Raw genomic sequence first — 17,335 nt, 5'->3', positions numbered from 1 at the left:
GTCTGCTGGAAAAAGCCAAATACAATGCTTGCCTATTTCCGGCAGTCCCTTTGATAATGAATGGAGCAGAGGATGAGTGTACACACCTCCTATTGATTCACAACTGGGCTGTGCTCTTGGGGTTCTGGTGGAGCCATCAGCCACACATTCCATTTCCTACAGATAGGGAATAGCTTGCAATTTTGGAAAACCTCCTTGATGAAATTAAACAGGGCTAATTTGAGGAAATATTTTGGATTTTTTTTAGGGACTAGATATGTCGTAGGTCCCATACAGGGTAAGGCTTAGTTCACTATACTCCTAGTGTATTTGTGTATGGGTTCCGCCATGTATCTGGCAAACTGGCGTAATTATACCTGTATTTCAGCTATATTGAAAAGCATTATTTACTTCTATTACGATGAGATGCTGTAAAAGAAGTAAACAGCATACGCCATACAGTAATATTTATTTCTCCTGATGCAAGTATTATATACATTGCTTAATTTGATATTCGGAAGTAGAATAGTGTTGTCCTATAGCGTCAATGAGTGACCTCTCATAAGAGTGTACTCCACAATTAACCTTATAAGATGACTGCTAGTTGTATATACTGGTGATTCAGGTGACATGATCAAAAGAATGGTGCCATGATGCTTTTTCCTAAATTTGATTTATTTTTATTTTTTACAACAGAGTCTTTGGAATAAGTTCTTTCAGGATAAAGAACTCAGAGCGATGGTTGATCAGGATGTTAAAAGAACGTATGTATATGCTTTGTGTATTTCATCTTTTTCTTCTTGTTTGTGGTTTTTTTTTTTAATACTGTAAATTTTATTGAAAATTTATAGGTTTAACAATAGAACCAAAGAAATAACGCATAAACTGAAATTAATAGAGCATGTTGGAAATCTGCTATGGATCATACACTTATCTGCGTTCTTCTTGTAGTCTTCTAATAAACAGTGTTTAGTCCAAGCACTATTATACGAGCAGCTGAATATTTCCATAGTTTGTGTAACTGTAGGAGCTGCTCGCTTACTCAATCATTTGCTATAATCTATATTAGTTTACAATTTCAGAAACACTACAAACCTTTATGACACAGACAGGAAAACAACAGGGGGAGGGGGAAGGGTAATAAGGTAAAATACTGGAAGATTTCAGCAGTAAACTCTGTTCTCCTTTCCTTGAACAAATATCAGGTATTAAATTGGGCCCAGTAATAGTCCCATGGTCCCCACACCTTATTGAATACATCTAATTTGGCGTTTATTACTGCCGTCAGGTGTTCCATTCTTCGTATATCCGCAATTCTACTTAGTAAATCTCTATTAGAGGAGGGGAGCGTTTTTTTCCAGTGAAGAGCTATGAGGCATCTAGCTGCTGTTAGGATGTGGAGAAGCAGCTTTGAGGCGTTTTTACCCATCCCTCTTGGAGTAACAGTTAATAAATATATAGCCGGGTCTAGAGGGATTTCAGTGAACAATACTTCCCGCAGGAGGGATCTGACATTTTCCCATAATGGGGTCAGGATCTGGCATGTCCAGAAAATGTGGATAAGGGACCCCGTAGCAGCTCCACATCGTCAGCATCCATCCGGGACAGAGGGGTTTAATTTGTGTAGTAGTTCAGGGGTATGATACCAAAACATCATTAATTTATATTTGTTCTCCTTGTACAAAGTGCAAAGAGAGGTTTTGGATGCCTTATCCCAGATGGACTGCCAACACTGCGGTGTTAGTTCCTTTCCCAGAAACCTCTCCCACTTAGTCATGTATGAGTGTTTAGGAGGTGGATCCCCCCCGGGGAGTGTTAATTAGACCATATATGTCTGATATCGGACCCTTTGTTGATGGGCCCTTTTTACATATCTTTTCAAACTCAGTAGGAGAGGACACCTTCAACGACCCAAGCAAAGAAACTGCAACAGATTTAATCTGCATAAATTGAAAGAATTCCCTGTTTGTTATTCTAAAGTTAGCTATAATGTGGTCAAAAGTGTGTAATTCTAATGAGGTTCCATCTACCAGGTCTGCAAATCTAAAAAGGCCTGCTTTTATCCATGGGAGCACCATGTCCGAGCTCAAGATATTTGGAATTAGCGGTTCATATATGAAGGATATCATTTGCGATCTTGGGGAAGTTAGTTCAAATCTCTTATCACAGGTCTGCCATATTTCCCTTGTGAACCTGATAGGACCCAAAAGGGGACAACTTATCTTTAAGGGTCTACTGGTCCAAAGCAGGGCCAGCCATAACTTCTCTATTTCAGTCCATTTATTGTATGCCCATAACGAAGCCCACGAGGGGACTCTTCTGAGATGAACCGCCCAATAATACTTAACATCCGGTACCGACATACCTCCCTGATTTCTGTGAGTGGTTAAGATTAGTGTTGAGCGAGTATGTTCTATTAACCCTTTTGCCGAGTATGCTCGGGGCCGAGCTCCGAGTATTTATAGCTGCTCGGTGATATGGTTGAATCGCTCCCATGTGCATGTTTGACAGTTTTATTACATGGGAAGAATGTCTATTTCTTACACATTCCTCACATGTAATAAAGCTGTCAAACAGTTGCAAATCATGCACACGGGAGCGATTTAACCTTATCACCGAGCAGCTATAAATACTCGGAGCTCGGCCCGAGCATACTTGGACAGAACATACTCGCTCAACCCTAGTTAAGGTTTCTCTATTCTATGTCTTTTATCATTCCATATAAATCTCATTATTGCTGCTTGAAGGGATTTGAGTTCTCCCATAGGGACTCTCACCGGAAGGGTCTCAAAGTGATAAATTAATTTAGGGAGGAGAGACATCTTGACCGAGGCTATTCTCCCCATCATGGAGATTGAAATAGATTTCCATTTTGTTAGCAAGTTTTTCAGCTCTCTAAATAGGGATGGGAAATTCCTAGCATATAGGGTGTTATAGGATGAGGAAAGGTTGACTCCTAGATATTTAATTTCATCTGTTTTCCAACGGAATTTGTAGTTTGATTTCAAGTGATCAAGGACTTGGGGGATAAAGTTCAGGGGTAATGCCTCCGTTTTAGCTGTGTTAACTTTGTATCCTGACATAAGCCCATATTCCTTTAGTGTGTCCATAAGGTTGGGAAGTGATACGTGAGGAGAGGTTAGGGTCATTAGGACGTCATCCGCGAACAGTGATATCTTGAAAATTTTCCCCTTAATCTCCACACCAGCGATACTAGAATTTTAGCGAATCGCCGCCTCCAACGGCTCTATGCACATGGCGAAGAGGAGGGGAGATAAAGGGCACCCCTATCTTGTTTCATTCGAAATTTTAAATTTAGGGGAGGTATGAAGGGGAGTTTTAATAGATGCTGAAGGGGTTCCTTAAAGAGCCCTCAATGCCATCATAAAAGACCCAGACACTCCCTTATTGTTTCAAATAGAAAGGACCGACTGAGGTGATCGAAGGCCTTCTCTGCATCTAAACTAAGGAAAAGGGCCTCGGTCTTATTGGTATTAACCACATCTATGAGGTCCACAACTTTCCTGGTGTTATCTCCTCCTTGGCGAAATGGGATAAATCCTACTTGATCCTTATCTATTATTTGTGTAAGCCACTGGTAAAGCCTATTTGCTAGTATTTTGGTAAATATTTTCAAATCTGAATTTAATAGAGCAATGTGCCTATAATTATCACAATCTAATGGGTCCTTCCCTTGGCTTGAGAATGAGGATTAGGTGAGAGAATGAAAAGAATTAAACAGATTAATCATATGAGGAGACAGCTCATCTATGTAGGTCTTGTAGTATAGATATGTCCACCCATCAGGGCCCCGGGGCCTTTCCCAGTGGAAGTTCTTTTATGTTATCACACAATTCCTCAGCTGAGATTGGGTCATTAAGAGCTTCCACCGCCTCCGGGGGGAGCACTGGTAGATTAAGCGCGGACAGATAATTGCTAAGTAATGTCACCCTACGAGAAGGATCCAGTGGCCATGTTTCCTGGAGGTTATAGAGTCTCTGATAGAACTCCTGAAAGATTTTAGAAACATCCACTGGGTCGTATCATATAGTGCCCTCTCTGTCTCTAAGTGCCTGGGGGTTTGAGTTTGTATGTCTATCTTTGAGCTGTCTGGCTAATATAGTGTGAGCCTTGTTTCCCTTCTCATAATACCTCTGTTTGGAGTAGAGGAGTAGTTTTTCCAGAGGAGGACAGTTTATTTTCTAGAGATTTAAGTTGAGAGGTTAGTTTAGACTTTTGAATTTGGGTATTTTTTTTTAATCTGGCCCCTTCCCTGATACAAAATCCCCTCATCACCGCCTTATGGGCCTCCCACAGTACAGCCGGTGAGGATACTGAATTCATGTTCAAATTGAAGAAGTCTGTTAGGTGGAACTCAAGGGTCTTCCTAATAGTTGGATCTTTAATCAGAAACTCGTTAAGCCTCCAGTGACATGTTCGCATTGGGGGGCCCATTGATTTTATGTCTAATATCACCGGTGCATGATCCGACCATGAAATTGCCCCTATATCAATTTTTCTCATAGTCCTGAGAACTGCAATGTTATCGGAGAAATAATCTATGCGGGTATGGGTGCGGTGGGGGGGCGAGTAGAAGGAGAAACCTTTTTCTTTTGGGTGCTCTATTCCCCATAGGTCGAACAGCGAGTTGGCTCTTATGAGTTTACGAAACTCCAGGGACATTCTGCTTAGCTGCACTGAGGGAGGCCTATCCACAATAGACTGCCTATCAATGGACTCAGAAAAGGGGATGTTAAAGTCGCTACCCAATAATACAGGATCTGGCTGCAGTCTATGAATCAGGGTAAATACCCTACGTAAGAAATTTATCTGTCCCGAATTAGGAGCGTAAACATTACCCAAAATTATGCAATTACCCTGTAATAAGGATTCTAGCAAAACTTATCTACCCCCTAGGTCCACATGTGTTGCCTTCACCTGTATCGGGCAGTTTGTGGCTATTAATATTGCTACCCCTCCCTTTTTGTTGTTATTATGGGCCGAATAAACTGTGGGGTATTGTTGGGAAGCAAAGTTGAATGTGCTCTTATTGTCAAAGTGGGTCTCCTGCAGGAAGACTATATCCGCCCTCAGGGATCTCATCTCCTGAAGTATGAGACGCCTCTTTCTAGGGGTGTTAAGACACCTTACATTAAGTGAAATTATACGTGCCATGATTATATCTTGTTGTATGGAATGTGCCTTTTAATGTGCCTCTACTCACGGAACGCTTCCGAACACCTTCTCCATCTGGAAACCTTTGTGCTGGGGAGTCTCTGAAATGCCCCATCCTCTGACGAAGAATCCTCAGCCCGCATAGGAATGGAAGGGAAGGGAGACACATGAGGGAAGTGGGGAGACACTGACGAGAAAACAAAATATGCATTAAACACACTGACACTACACCAAATTCTACGTTCAATACACTTGTTCCCAGGATATCTCCTGGAGAAAAAGGGGGACCCTCCTGTAGCACAAAATGAGCCCACAGAATAGGCAAATTTAAAGTGAAACCCCCTGGAACTATCCAGGTATTTGCTAAAAAACTATAGGTGAAAAAAGGGAATACCCCTTTAACTGATTAACTTGGGAGGGTGTCCTGAAAGATTCTTTAACTACCAACTAGGGATGGGAATTTTCGTCTCCCAAAGGGGAACCCACTAGAAGTAGAGAGGAAGGAAAACTGAACAAGAGTACAACACCTCTCAGTGGCTCCCCAGGCACTTATTATATATAGTGAATGAATAAAACATGTCCAGCAATTAAGTGATGGATTGTGCCACCACTATCACAACTTGTTTAGCACCGGCCTGTGCAAGGCTCCCTCCCACCCAAGGCATACAAAAGAGAGGGGAGACAAAGAAACTATAGAAACCCCAAAACTAGGGGGTTAGTGATCAACGGGGGGAATTTTGGAGAGGTGACCCCACATCTCCCTCCCTCCTCTCTTCCTTCCCCGTCGCTCCTTCCGGGACCACAAAAGTGAGGGAGCTTCCTGGGGGTTAGGAGCCTCCCAGTCCTGAATCTTTGGGCACGGCAATCCCAGGGAGTCACAAAAATTCGGCCTGTCCTCCAGAACTCTCAAGGTTAACGTTGTTCCATTGCGGCTCACGTGCAGGGCAAAGGGGAAACCCCATCTGTATGGAATCCGCTGGTCTGTCCAGATCTTTAGTAGCGGTTTAAGGATTCTTCTTTTCTGAAGTGTTACTCTGGAGAGGTCCGGAAACAGCTGCAGATCTCTGCCTTTATACGTTATGGATTTTTGTGTTCTGGCTTTGTACATTATCTTCTCTTTAGTTTCAAAATCATGCAAGCAACAGATGATGCCCCTCGGGAGTGCAGAGGAGCCCTTTGGTTGAAGGGTCTTGTGGGCTCTGTCCATCTTTATATTGGATGTAGGGGGTTCCCCTAGGACAGAGTTGAAAATCACTTGAAGAATTGCTTTGGGATTTTCCTGCCCCTCAGATTCTGGGAGCCCCCGGACTCGTATGTTACTACGTCTGCCCCTGTTGTCTAGATCCTCCATGTGGGACTGCAGCTCCTTCACCATCTTATTTTGTTTGGCTATGACATGCTATAAGTCCTTCATGTAAACTCTAATGGCATCATGATCCTCCTTCAGAGTATTCAAGCGCCCTGCTAGGCTTTGTAGGTCTTGCCTGACACATGATATTTCAGACCTGCAGGCTTCTTTCACTTCAGCTATTAGGGTTTTAAAATCTTCTCTGGAGGGAACCTGGGACAGAAATTTCTTCCAAGCATACTGGGAATCCGGGGGTGTTTGGCACCACCCTATCTCCTCTGACTCACAAGGCAAGGAATCTTGTTTGTGTTTTTGTTATTTTGATAGTATGATATTCATCAGTTATTCCAGAGTTTGAAAAGTTTCCAATTTGCTGAGAGTTGTAGTTTTACAACAGCTGGAGGTTGGAGATTATTTTTGGACATGATGACCATGATGTAGCAATTAGCCAGATATAGTTGCTATCAAAACTTTTGGGCCCCCATTGCAAATTTGGTTTATTAGCAAAATGTACAAACTGTCTGCTGTTTGTAATAAACTAATGAAACCAGAACAATTCATATAGCTCAAGATAAGTAATTTAACAAGTGTTTTCTCCAAATTCATTGCAAAATGCCACTTCTAATGTTTACTAAAGTATCCAAATTATTCAACTCCTGTAGGACAAACCTCTTTAGAACTTAGCAGAGCACCTTTTGCTGTTATGACCTGCTGTAAACATGCATAGCCGAACACCATCTTATGACCATATTCCTGAGGAATATTAACTCATTATTCATGTTTTTAGCCATCCTCAAGTTCTTTATTACTGTTGGGTTGTCATGAGAGAGGTCCAAATTTTACATTTCAGGTTCAAATTTAAAGGAACAATGGCTTCACTACTTGGACGTGACAGAAAGAGGAGCTATCTCTAGCTCCATACTAAAAGCTGAAGGTCTACATACCCAAAAGCACAAGAAAACCCAGGTCTAATATGCTGTAAACCATATAAATAAGCCTCAAAAGTTTTGGAATTCTGTTCTGTGGAGCGCTTAAATAAATATAGAACTTTTCAGGCCTATAGATCAGCGTTATATCTAGAGGATGAAGGATGAGGTACACACACAAAAAAAGACTCTGCCTATAGTGAAGCATGGAGGTGGCTCAGTGATTCTTTGGGACAGTATTCCTTCATCTGGCAATGCAAACCTAAAGCGTGACATCCTTGAAGAAAGCCTCACCTCTTCAATAAGCAAAATGAACCGTGGGCATCATTGGACCCTACAAAAGTACAATGAACCCAACCATAAGCACCAAGTAACTATATATATATAGTTGATCAACACTCTTTAAAGTGGGACGAAATTGGCACGTCTAATACCCCTGATGAAGCCACTCTTTATGGGTAGCATATTATTTGGTATTTGTTTAATTTATTTTTGATATATATTACAGCATTTACCTGTTCTTCTCATTTGTGTACCCTCTTTGTCATTTATAAGTCATTATATGCTTTATTGGGCTTTCATTTTGCACATTGATATTTGGCTTTTCCCATTTATCTTGATATTCCATCACTGTTTTACCTATAATTGTATATGGATTAAGGTTGGTTCTCCACATACTTTTTTCTGTGAGAACCAAGGAATTTATTGTTTTTAATCCTTGTTTGTTCATTACGGTATATGTCTATTAAATATTTCCATTTCTACTATCCTTGGTTTTTGGTGATATTGTAGGGATATTGGTGCCTATTTCATACCCTCTGCCACCTTTTTGTTCTTTACTATAGTCTTTGGGTATATGGAACATCTCTCTATGTATTTGGCGGTGCACTTTCTCACCATCTACGTCTAATTACACCATAATTTCTTTGCTGTCACAGTTTTCAATGCCTTTTGTAAATGTATGTCCCTATACATGCTGATGTTATCTGCACAGATTAGATTGTGTAGCGACAAACCCCATTGACGAGAGGAACGGTTACACCAAGTTTATGTTTATGTATACATTTCTAGGCGGAAAAAGGAAGAACGGCACAAAGCTGAGTTCTATAAAACATGAATTGTTTGAATTGTTATTTTATGAGGAATACAAGTATTTACTCAAGTAGACATGTTAATAGAGCCGACAGGTGGTATATAATGGGAGGCAGACTCTTCTCAATATAGCTGGAACACGGAACTAAAGGGATTGAAGCATAGTAGAATACATAAGTGAAAATGTCAACTAGCAGAATTATAAGTGGACCAGGGGTTTCCTTTAAGAATTTTTCATGAAAGATAATAGTATAGTAGTTTCACTCCTGCAGAATATTTGTATATGTGAAAGTGAAATTTGCATTTATTTGCTATCATTTTCACCACTTCACTGATAAAATTGAATATTGCTTAATCATATCTAAAATCTCTCTTCCAGATTTCCTGAAATGCAGTTCTTCCAGCAAGAAGATGTGAGAAATATCCTCACTGATGTACTTTTCTGTTATGCAAGAGAGAATGAACATTTGCTTTATAAGCAGGTCAGACAAGCCATTTACCTATAGGATCCATTGCCCTATTGATTATTGCTGTGCATTATGTGAAGTTGGAAACAATTGTGAAAAATGGTTATTTACCGTTGTAAACTTTGTTTTTCTCTCATTATTTTGTTGTTTTTAGCCTTTTACCAGTTATATCACATGTCATGTGCGAGTATATTGGAGGAACTGAGTTCACTTCATACATGGCAGGTGCCAGCTGTGTCATACAGCCAGCACCCGCCTGTAACTGCAGCAATTAGAGCTAGATTCAGTCATTGCAGTTTAACCCATTATATTCCATTGACCACAGTATCTAAGTGGTTGGACATTGGGGAGAGCCCTTTTGCCACTTCGTCAACCCCCCCCCCCATCCTCTTGACACCAATGGGTTGCCTTTGCAGCCAAAGCCTCCTAAAAGCCTCAAATGCCATAGAAACCAATGGCAGCCATCTGTTTACTAGTCTGAAGCATTACAACACGTTTCACCCCCCAGGTGATTTTCCGTTTTAGTTTTTTCCTCCCCTTTTTCCAAGAGCCATAACTTTTTTATTTTTCCACCGACATAGCCGTATGAGGGCATGTTTTTTTGGCGGGACGAGTGTTACTTTTGAATGACACTGTAAATTTTATCATTTTGTGCACTGGAAAGAGGGAAAAAATTCCAAGTGCGTTGAAATTGCAAAAAAGTGCAATTTCACAGCTCTTGGAGGGTTTTATTTACCATGCTCACTATACAGTAAATCTGATTCCCCAGGTCAGTATGATTACGCAGATACCAAACATGTATAGTTTTTTTTTTTTATTTAAGTGGTGAGAAAAAAATTCAGAAATTTGTAAAAAAAAAAAAATACCCTTGCTTGTGTCGACATTTTCCGAGACCCGTAACGCTTTAAATTTTGGGGAAATAATGCTGTGTGATGGCTTTTTTGCACCCTGAGCTGACATTTTTATTAATACCATTTTGGGGTAGATATGATGTTTTGATTGCTTGTTATTGCATTCTATTGCAATGTTGCGGCAGCCAAAAAAACGTAATTCTGGTGTTTTGATTTGTTTTCTTGTTATGCCATTTACTGATCGGATTAATTTTCTTTATATTTTGATAGATCGGACTTTTTTTATTTATTTTTAATTGTTTTACTTTTAATGGGGCTAAAGGGGATGATTTGAACTTTTGTGGTTGTTTTTTATTTTTTATGGTTTTTAACTTTTTTTTCCTACTTTTTACTGTATTTAATAGTCCCCTTAGGGAACTTAAAGCTGCAGTTGTCTGACCACTTGTGCTGTACATAGCAGTCCATCAGCACTGCTATGTATAGTGAAAAACACGCACTCCTATGAATGCCAGCTACGAGCTGACTTTCACAGAAGAATCGTTATGACAAGCCTTTAGGTCTTCAGCAGAGTCAAGGACATGACATGGAGTAAATGTACGTCATATGTCATGAAGGGGTTAAATATAATTTGTCACCAGGTTTTTTCTTTCCCATTTTTGAACAGCATGATGCAGGGTCAAGGATCCTGATTCCAGTGGTTTGTCACTTACTGGGCACTTATTGCCATTGATAAGATGAGATAGGACACTGTTTTACCTGCTACAGCTCCGATAGTCTTCTCCTTAATATGCTTCCTTCATTTAATCCTCTATATCTATGATCTCTCTCTATCCTTTTCTGCCTAGCCACAGTATAGACAGAAAGATATCAATCAATGGTGAGGGTGGGATTTGAGAAAGCTCATGATTGAGAGATTTTGCAGATAAAACTGTGATTTTTATCAAAACTATATAACAAAAGGCCAGTAAGTAACAAATCACTAGAATCGGGGTCTCTGCACCTATTTTATGCTGCCAACATCCTGAAAAGCATAAACCTGGTGACAGATATTGTTGAAAAAAAAATTTTTGAAAATTTTTGAGCAAATTTTTTTTGTACCATATCACACTAAAAAATCTGAATCTAGCAGTTTTTTCTCTGGCTGCTGAGCATTGCGATAACCTGACACTTCCTATTCTGTAGCTAGCACTTTTAAGTAGTCATCTGATTATCATAACAGGCAGTTATACAAGGAACGATCACACCTGTATATCGATAACTGATGATCATCCGGTCACAATAGGTAATGGTCACAGATCACCTCCTCCCCTTTACTATGCATTGACATCGGCACTTTATTATTATTTATTATTATAGTGCCATTCATTCCCTGGCGCTTTACATGTTAAAATGGGTATATAATAAAAACAAGTACAATATTCATGAACAATACAAGACACCGACTAGTACAGGGGGAGAGAGGACCCTGCCCGCAAGGGCTGACAGTGTATAAGGGATGGGTGAGGATACAGTAGGTGAGGGTAGAGCTAGTCGTGCAGCGGTATGTTGGAGCGGTGGTTACTGCAGGTTGTAGGCTTGTCGGAAGAGGTGGGTCTTCAGGTTCCTTTTGAAGGTTTCCACGGTAGGTGAGAGTCTGATATGTTGGGGTAAAGAGTTCCAAAGTAGGGGGGATGCTCGGGAGAAATCTTGTATGCAATTGTGGGAAGAGGAGATAAGAGGCGAGTAGAGAAGGAGATCTTGTGAGGATCGGAGGTTGCGTGCAGGCATATCACAGCATGCCTAGAATACATTTCAATATAAGTCAATGAACATCTCCAGACTCCTGTTTCCTATGTTCCTTGTGGCTGTTGTATAGCATTACTCTTACTACTCTTACAGTGGTGGCCAAAAGTATTGGCACCCCTGCAATTCTGTCAGATAATACTCAGTTTCTTCCTGAAAATGATTGCAATCACAAATTCTTTGGTATTATTATCTTCATTTAATTTGTCTTCAATGAAAAAACACAAAAAGAATTGTCCTAAAGCCAAATTGGATACAATTCCACACCAAACCTAAAAAAGGGGGTGGACAAAAGTATTGGCACTGTTTGAAAAATCATGTGATGCTTCTCTAATTCGTGTAATTAACAGCACCTGTAACTTACCTGTGGCACCTAACAGGTGTTGGCAATAACTAAATCACACTTGCAGCCAGTTAACATGGATTAAAGTTGACTCAACCTCTGTCCTGTGTCCTTGTGTGTACCACATTGAGCATGGAGAAAAGAAAGAAGACCAAAGAACTGTCTGAGGACTTGAGAAACCAAATTGTGAGGAAGCATGAGCAATCTCAAGGCTACAAGTCCATCTCCAAAGACCTGAATGTTCCTGTGTCTTCGGTGCGCAGTGTCATCAAGAAGTTTAAAGCCCATGGCACTGTGGCTAACCTCCCTAGATGTGGACGGAAAAGAAAAATTAACGAGAGATTTCAACGCAAGATTGGCGGGTGGTGAATAAAGAACCTTGACTAACATCCAAACAAGTTCAAGCTGCCCTGCAGTCCGAGGGTACAGCAGTGTCAACTCGTACTATCCGTCGGCGTCTGAATGAAAAGGGACTGTATGGTAGGATACCCAGGAAGACCCCACTTCTTACCCCGAGACATAAAAAAGCCAGGCTGGAGTTTGCCAAAACTTACCTGAGAAAGCCTAAAACGTTTTGGAAGAATGTTCTCTGGTTGGATGAGACAAAAGTAGAGCTTTTTGGCAAAAAGCATCAACATAGAGTGTACAGGAAAAAAAAAAGGCATTCAAAGAAAAGAACACGGTCCCTACAGTCAAACATGGCGGAGGTTCCCTGATGTTTTGGGGTTGCTTTGCTGCCTCTGGCACTGGACTGCTTGACCGTGTGCATGGCATTATGAAGTCTGAAGACTGCCAACAAATTTTGCAGCATAATTTAGGGCCCAGTGTGAGAAAGCTGGGTCTCCCTCAGAGGTCATGGGTCTTCCAGCAGGACAATGACCCAAAACACACTTCCAAAAGCACTATAAAATGGTTTGAGAGAAAGCACTGGAGACTTCTAAGGTGGCCAGCAATGAGTCCAGACCTGAATCCCATAGAACACCTGTGGAGAGATCTAAAAATGGCAGTTTGGAGAAGGTACCCTTCAAATATCAGGGACCTGGAGCAGTTTGCCAAAGAAGAATGGTCTACGATTCCAGCAGAGCATTGTAAGAAACATATTGATGGTTACCGGAAGCGGTTGTTCGCAGTTATTTTGGCTAAAGGTTGTGCAACCAAGTATTAGGCTGAGGGTGCCAATACTTTTGTCTGGCCCATTTTTGGAGTTTTGTGTGAATTGATCAATGATTTGATTTTTGCTTCATTCTCTTGTGTTTTTTCCTTGCAAGCAAATTAAATGAAGATAATAATACCAAAGAATTTGTGATTGCAATCATTTTCAGGAAGAAACTGAGTATTATCTGACAGAATTGCAGGGGTGCCAATACTTTTGGCCACCACTGTAAATGCTGCTAAAGCACCACTCCAGTGGTTTTCTTTATTTTAGCACTGGTGTGGTGCCAATAATCTAAGCTCCCTGACCCTAGTCTTATACTTATCACCCGCCGTCTTCAGCTCTTTCCGGCGCCGCTCTGGTCCTGATTGGCCATGTTGTGACTGCAGCTTCTGGCTGACCGTAAGTTAGAAGTAATGATCACAAGCTGTCAATATAATTATATAACTCTATGAGAGCATTGTTCTCTGGAGTATCACAACCTGCTGGAGACAAACCGGAGTGGTGCCTATAACAGATGTAGAAGACAATTGGAAAGTATGAGACTAGGGGAACTTAGATTTGTAGCGCCACTCCAGCTCTGCAATAAAAAAAAACTCTGGAGTGGTGTTTTAAAGTAAGCTTGGACAAGATGGCGGTTAGCGAGTCGTGTACAGAAAATAAAATAAAAATTCTCTAATAAGAAAGGTAAAATCAGATTAGAGTAAAAAGAGTTTATATAAGTATTTAGTTTTAATTGGTGAAGAAAAAAAAGGTCATGGGTCCCTTACCTATAGTTAATGGCTAAGGGCTGTAGACCCCAGACCATGGCCAATGCCTTACTAAACCGTATCATATATAGCAATGATGAGTGTGATATCGTAACCCAGGATTAAAAGAGACTGCGCAAAACTGTTTATATTCAGCAGCTATTAGAGATTTGGAGAAACATAGGGGGCCTCCTAGCAGAGACTCATTTTCAAGTTAATGCCGTTTTTGTATTAGTTTTCGACAGAGAACATTGGGAAAAAAGACACTAAAGAACTTTGTAAAATCAAATTACGTTAACTAAGCAATAAACAAGTTCGGCAAGGCATATTTCCTAGCTATGTTAACTGCGATGCGAAAACGAATCGTTAAGCCAAATAAAAATTAATGGCGAGCAATTTTTTTTTCCTTATTTTATTTTATTTTATTATAAATTTCCTTGGTCGTAATTATTCAACGGTGTCCATTCCCACAGCGTTAAGTGAATACACCCCAGGCACGTCATGCATTGAAGTGGGAAACCGTGTATAATTTTAAACAAAGTCTGTCATTTACTGAACTAGAAAGTAATATTATTACTGGGTAAGAATTAAAACAGCTTAATTACCCCCTGCTTGGGTTTGATATCTTGAAGATGCCTTACAGAGAAATAACACCTTTCTGCATAAGGAATGAATATTTAACTTGATAACATTTAAAAGAAGAGAAAAACTTAAGTCTCCTCACAAGCTGTTAAAGCCATTACTTTGTAGTAGGTGACACCCCGTTTAACATAGACCATATTGTTAATAGTTATGGGGTTTTATTGAATTAATGAGACTGTTATCATGTAGTAGAGTGTCTTGCTGAGTTAATTGAAACCGCATAGATTACATAAATGGTATTAATGAACTTTGACTGCCTGATGCTCCAGCTTTAATAAAGACTGCTTGGTGGGCTAAATGAACACAGGCATATAAAGAACAGGTTCAATTTTGCGAGCCTACAGGCTGTTGACAAACACAAAACTTTACCACAGTTTTCTTTTTCTTTTCTTTTTCCGTTTGCAGCATTGCATACTGATAGAAGGAGTGCAATGTGGAAAGTTCTCTTAAAGGGAGTCTGTCGGCACCAAAGGACTGTTCAAACCAAGCACAGGAGCTCACTGCACCATAAGCTTGACCAATCAGTTCAGTACACCTACCCACTTGTTCTCTCTTTCTCCCATAAAGCCACAGCTGTCCAAAAAGGAAGTGGAAAACGGAGACTGAAAGAAAACAAGTAGATGGGAAGGGGCACTGATCTGTTTGACCAAACCAAGGGTTCACCAAGGGAATGTGCTTGGTCTTAACGGTCATTTTGTGCAGGCAAATTCCTTTAAGACATGGCTGAGATCATACAGCCAGTGCCCGATACATGCTGCCCATGTATTGGGCAGCATGTACAGCTGGTGAAACAAGTATTGAACACGTCACCAATTTTCTAAGTAAATATATTTCTAAAAGTGCTATTGACATGGAATTCTTATCAGATGTTAGTGACAACCCATCCAATCCACACAGGCAAAGAAATCAAGCCATAGATGTCCATAAATTATGTTATGTGTAATAATGAGAAATGACACAGGAAAAAGGTATTGAACACCCTTTGTTGGTGATGACAGCATCAAGACGCCTCCTATATGGAGAAACTAGTCGCCGGCATTGCTCAGGTGTCATTTTGACCCATTCTTTCACACAAGCTATTTTCAAATCCTGAAGGTTCTGTGGGCTCCTTCTATGAACTCTGAGCATTAGTTCCTTCCATAAATTTTCTATTGGATTCAGGTCAGGTGATTGGCTGGGCACCCCTGGAAAAGGATTCCAGGAGCCGATGTGTAAGCACCCAAGAGTGGCATGTGGTAGTTGCCCACCTGTGGCATAAGTGGTGTGAGCGTAACACATTTTTATGTACAGCTGAATTTGAGACTTTAGGAATACCTTCTATAATCAATAAGTAGCCTTTATGGCCAAATTTATGTAGTCAGCGCTAATAGTTGATAAAGAACTTATCCAGCACTCCTCACTTCTGCATCAGGAGGTGCACGGAGCCAATTATTTCTCGTCTATGCTGTGATGAGTACACAATCGATAGGTATTGTGCACCTGTTCTATGCATTAGGTATAGGACAGGTGATTGATACCTGTCGATCATGCATGCGTCCCAACGGGTGTGTGTAATCACAATGTGACAGGATAGGTGCACAATATCCACAAACATACTTCAAATTTGTGGAAATTTTTCGCAGAAGACTGAAGGCTGTTATATCTGGAAAGGGGACCCAACTCTATATCCTCCAGGTTATTCCCTGTATTAAATAATAATTTCAGATAATTTAACCTGCATAGAACAGCCTTAAACAGTCATCTATGTTTACATGTATATTGTTTTTTGACATTTCTATTAAATTGAGCACTGATAATTTACTCTTAATTTTCAGGGAATGCATGAACTGTTGGCGCCTATATTATTCATACTGCATTGTGATCATCAGGCGTTTATGCATGCAAGTGAAGCTGCACAACCAAGGTGGGTACTCCTACACCTAGTGTGGGATTTTAGCAAGTGATCCACGGGCGCCTTGCAGCAGACGGCTCTTGCACTGGTTGGCTGTGATGTATTCTTTGAACATAATGAACTGCACCGTCATCACCTGTCTATCAATTAATGAAATAATAGAAAACATTACATATAATACACAGAGAAAGACTGAAATCCCTCACTGGCTCAGCTTATATCCTAGACATAGGATAGATTTTTTTTAAAAAAAGCTTGATTTTGATGAAAATTCGGTCTAAGCTCATGTAAAGATAGTAATCTCCCTCCATCCTGCCATGTCATACTTGCAGGAGTTTAGTCCATCTGCCCCTTTGTAAGCTTGTCTGTCTACAGTTGAAGCTAATAGTTTTGAGATTGGCACAAATGTTGACTCGCTGCTTCAGTTTTTATAGTGCCATTAACCTTAGTTGTTGTTAAGAGCAATCAGATGAATTGCAAAAAAATTGCAGTCATTTCTTGCATGAAAATTATCTTAATCTGTAAAACCTCATTTCCACTGAATTTCAGCCTTGCTATAAAGTGACCTGCTTACTTCATTTCAGTGATCTTCTCGGCAGGTCAGGAGAAAGTGTTATGAGGACAAGGCAGCTGATATCACTCTGTTGTTCTGATTGAATTATGGAGCTGACTGGTTGCTTTCAAAGGAGGCTTGAAATGATTGTCCTATTCTGATAACCATGGTCACCTCCAAGGAAACGTGCAGTCATCATTACTTTACATCAAAGTGGCTTTATTTCCAAAGATCATTGTTGTTGTACGATTGCCCTTAGATGAACCAATTATTAGATCATCAAGAACTTTAAAGAGAGAAGATCAATTGTTGTGAGGAAGCCTGCAGGGAGTCCAAGGAAGTACATCAGGTGCCAGGACAGTCTCCTCCAGAGGATTAGGGGTT

The 17,335-nt window shown here is 40.4% G+C and overlaps 1 protein-coding gene across 6 annotated transcripts in view; it reads left to right on the top strand.

Annotated features, from left to right (window-relative positions):
• TBC1D5 (TBC1 domain family member 5) overlaps positions 1-17,335 on the top strand; it is a 741,959-nt gene that overhangs the window by 405,944 nt on the left and 318,680 nt on the right. For all 6 annotated transcript variants that reach the window (XM_073677953.1, XM_073677948.1, XM_073677951.1 and 3 more), the window contains 3 exons: positions 676-743; positions 8,900-9,002; positions 16,322-16,410. In XM_073677953.1, coding sequence (XP_073534054.1) covers positions 676-743; positions 8,900-9,002; positions 16,322-16,410 — 260 coding nt within the window. The remainder of the gene's footprint in view (positions 1-675; positions 744-8,899; positions 9,003-16,321; positions 16,411-17,335) is intronic.

This window comes from Phyllobates terribilis, unplaced genomic scaffold, assembly GCF_046119375.1.
Source record: "Phyllobates terribilis strain yellow unplaced genomic scaffold, ASM4611937v1 Scaffold_4__5_contigs__length_816908805, whole genome shotgun sequence".
Classification (NCBI taxonomy): domain Eukaryota; kingdom Metazoa; phylum Chordata; class Amphibia; order Anura; family Dendrobatidae; genus Phyllobates; species Phyllobates terribilis.
Note: the sequence above shows the minus strand (reverse complement) of the source record. Positions and strands in the feature narration are given on the sequence as shown.